Raw genomic sequence first — 609 nt, 5'->3', positions numbered from 1 at the left:
AGTCGGCCCTGGTTCTTATAAAGATATCTTAGGTTTTTTTGTGTTCTAGAATGCATCACTTTGTTAGATAGAGTCTTACACAAATATTCAAAATGTTTATAAAGTAAACTCTGGTTCAAAGATAAAAGGGATTCAAACATGGAAATCATATGAAAAAAACATGGGGGTAGAGCATGGCATAGAATAATCTCTGTCACAAAGCTAGGTAAGGAAAGTTGTGGAAATGGGGACGCATATGCATGTAACCAAATCCCAACTCCTGAATTATGCATGGGATATCCCCTACATGGTAGATATGCTTTTCTCGTAAATCTCCCTTTTATTGAAAAGAAAATTAACGAGACGTCGCCGGCGCCATCGAGTCAATCACGTTGCCTACTCCGACGGGCCTTAAGGTCGTCCACCAGCCGTCCAACGTCACCGTACGACGAGCCACCCTTCTCCACCGCGTCTCTTGCCTTGACGCCAAGATCTTCCACCTTCTTCCGCATTACGTCGCCCTGCACCTCCATCAGTCTCGTGACACACTTGGCAATCACGCCGCCTCCGATCACCTGGTGGGCCTCCGCAGACGACGCGTTGTCCCTGGCGCCCACGCTGACGCCCACT

At 47.6% G+C, this 609-nt stretch overlaps 1 protein-coding gene across 1 annotated transcript in view; it reads right to left on the bottom strand.

Annotated features, from left to right (window-relative positions):
• Positions 1 to 362: 362 nt before the first annotated feature.
• LOC123153727 (UDP-glucose flavonoid 3-O-glucosyltransferase 7-like) overlaps positions 363 to 609 on the bottom strand; it is a 1,685-nt gene continuing 1,438 nt past the window's right edge. Inside the window, exon 2 of the mRNA XM_044572702.1 lies at positions 363 to 607. Coding sequence (XP_044428637.1) covers positions 363 to 607 — 245 coding nt within the window. The remainder of the gene's footprint in view (positions 608 to 609) is intronic.

This window comes from Triticum aestivum, chromosome 7A (assembly GCF_018294505.1).
Source record: "Triticum aestivum cultivar Chinese Spring chromosome 7A, IWGSC CS RefSeq v2.1, whole genome shotgun sequence".
Classification (NCBI taxonomy): Eukaryota; Viridiplantae; Streptophyta; class Magnoliopsida; order Poales; family Poaceae; genus Triticum; species Triticum aestivum.
Note: the sequence above shows the minus strand (reverse complement) of the source record. Positions and strands in the feature narration are given on the sequence as shown.